Source organism: Austrofundulus limnaeus, unplaced genomic scaffold (genome assembly GCF_001266775.1).
Source record: "Austrofundulus limnaeus strain Quisiro unplaced genomic scaffold, Austrofundulus_limnaeus-1.0 Scaffold340, whole genome shotgun sequence".
Classification (NCBI taxonomy): Eukaryota; Metazoa; Chordata; class Actinopteri; order Cyprinodontiformes; family Rivulidae; genus Austrofundulus; species Austrofundulus limnaeus.
This window is the reverse complement of record NW_013952742.1, coordinates 339,307-340,814: the sequence shown is the minus strand read 5'-3', so window position 1 is coordinate 340,814 and position 1,508 is coordinate 339,307. Positions and strand designations below refer to the sequence as shown.

General features: G+C 42.4%; 1 protein-coding gene across 1 annotated transcript in view; it reads right to left on the bottom strand.

Annotated features, from left to right (window-relative positions):
• Positions 1 to 1,508, bottom strand: part of itsn1 (intersectin 1 (SH3 domain protein)) — a gene marked incomplete in the record, with an annotated part of 125,364 nt that overhangs the window by 27,231 nt on the left and 96,625 nt on the right. The window contains 1 exon segment of the mRNA XM_014022733.1: positions 490 to 611. Within this exon segment, the coding sequence (XP_013878187.1) occupies positions 490 to 611 (122 nt within the window).

Genomic DNA, 1,508 nt, shown 5'->3' with positions numbered 1-1,508 from the left:
TGAGTTGCCGCCATGTGATTGGCTGATTAGAAATTAAGTGTTAACGAGCAGTTGGACAGGTGTACCCAATAAAGTGGCCGGTGAGTGTATATATATGTATATATATAAAAGGTGAGTCATGCCAATTTATGATTGTATTGAAGAAGTAGCCCTTCGTGTTACTCGGTTCCCCAAAAGTAGCTCTCAGTCTCAAAAAGTTTGGTGACCCCTGCTTTAGATTATTTTAATAACTATAATAGAGGCGAGGAAGAGCCAGAGTTCAAATGATGTTTCAGTAAACAAAAACAGAGTTTTATTTTTTAATTTTTCCTTTGATGTCACTTCCTGTTTCACTTCAAAGTTCAAAATAAAATATGCCAATTATGTGACATGATGGGAAATAATCATGTGTATTATGCCAAGTTTCTTAAATATAAAAATGTTTTCTTTGACTCTTTGTATTTCATGGATAAGCACATCACAGACACTTTAAAGGGATTAAAGTCTGACCTCGGTGACCAGCTGCAGATCGTTGACGTAGTTCTCCTCGGTGACGATCAGCTCGTGGATGTAGCCCTGCCTCTTCCTCTCCATCGGACTCAGCATGTCCAGCAGGTGGAGGTCCGCGCACCCTGGAGTCCAGACATGACACAGAACACACATCCTGTCACACACACACACACCATGAGGAGGGGGAGGGGTCCTACAGACCCAGCAGACCAGGATCAGGAGATACATACCTGAGATCTACAGGTGTTGGACTCTGTAGGAGCCTTTCAGTCCGTTAAACCAGAACCACATTGTTTACTTCATGTCATCACATCAAACATAAATACTTTTACACACAAAATTTATGCATTAAAAAGAAATGTGTAATCATGATTTTAGTAAATAAAATAACGCTGCCTGACACCTGAAGACCAGCCTCCAATAAGGATATTCAGTCTTTGTGTGAAGACTTATGTTTTTCTCCTTTGTTTGTCCGTCCTCTTCTTCTTCCATCACCAGGTCTACGGGCAGAAGCTTGATCAGGGAGGTCCACAACACTGAGGAAGCTGCACTGATCCTTCTGTCACTCTCACGCTCCACTCCTCCCTCACTTGTGAACAAAACTCTAAGATTTCCTGATGCAGCTCAGTCATCCAGGTAGAAAACATCAAAAAGAAAAAATCAGTAGGTCCTCTGGATGGTTCTTCTTTAATGAAACGTTTCGTCTCTCCTCCAAGAGACTTCTTCAGTCTGATGAGCTTCAGGTGAACTCAGTCTTATAAGCTCCACCTCCATCTGGACAAACAGGTTAGTCACATGCAAAAGAGGACCATCGGCTAACAATAGGCTTGATTAGCTCTATTGTTCATAGAGGGTCATGTGCTCCATCATCTGACCCGTGTTGTGTTATGTGAATGTAGTGAATGCAAGCGGGGGTTCAACGTCCCCTTGTTTTTTTCCCTCTTTGTGTTGGTTATCATTGGGGCCCTGATTCACACCTTTTGCTCACAGGAGGTGGAGTCATACTTGCAATAACAGCG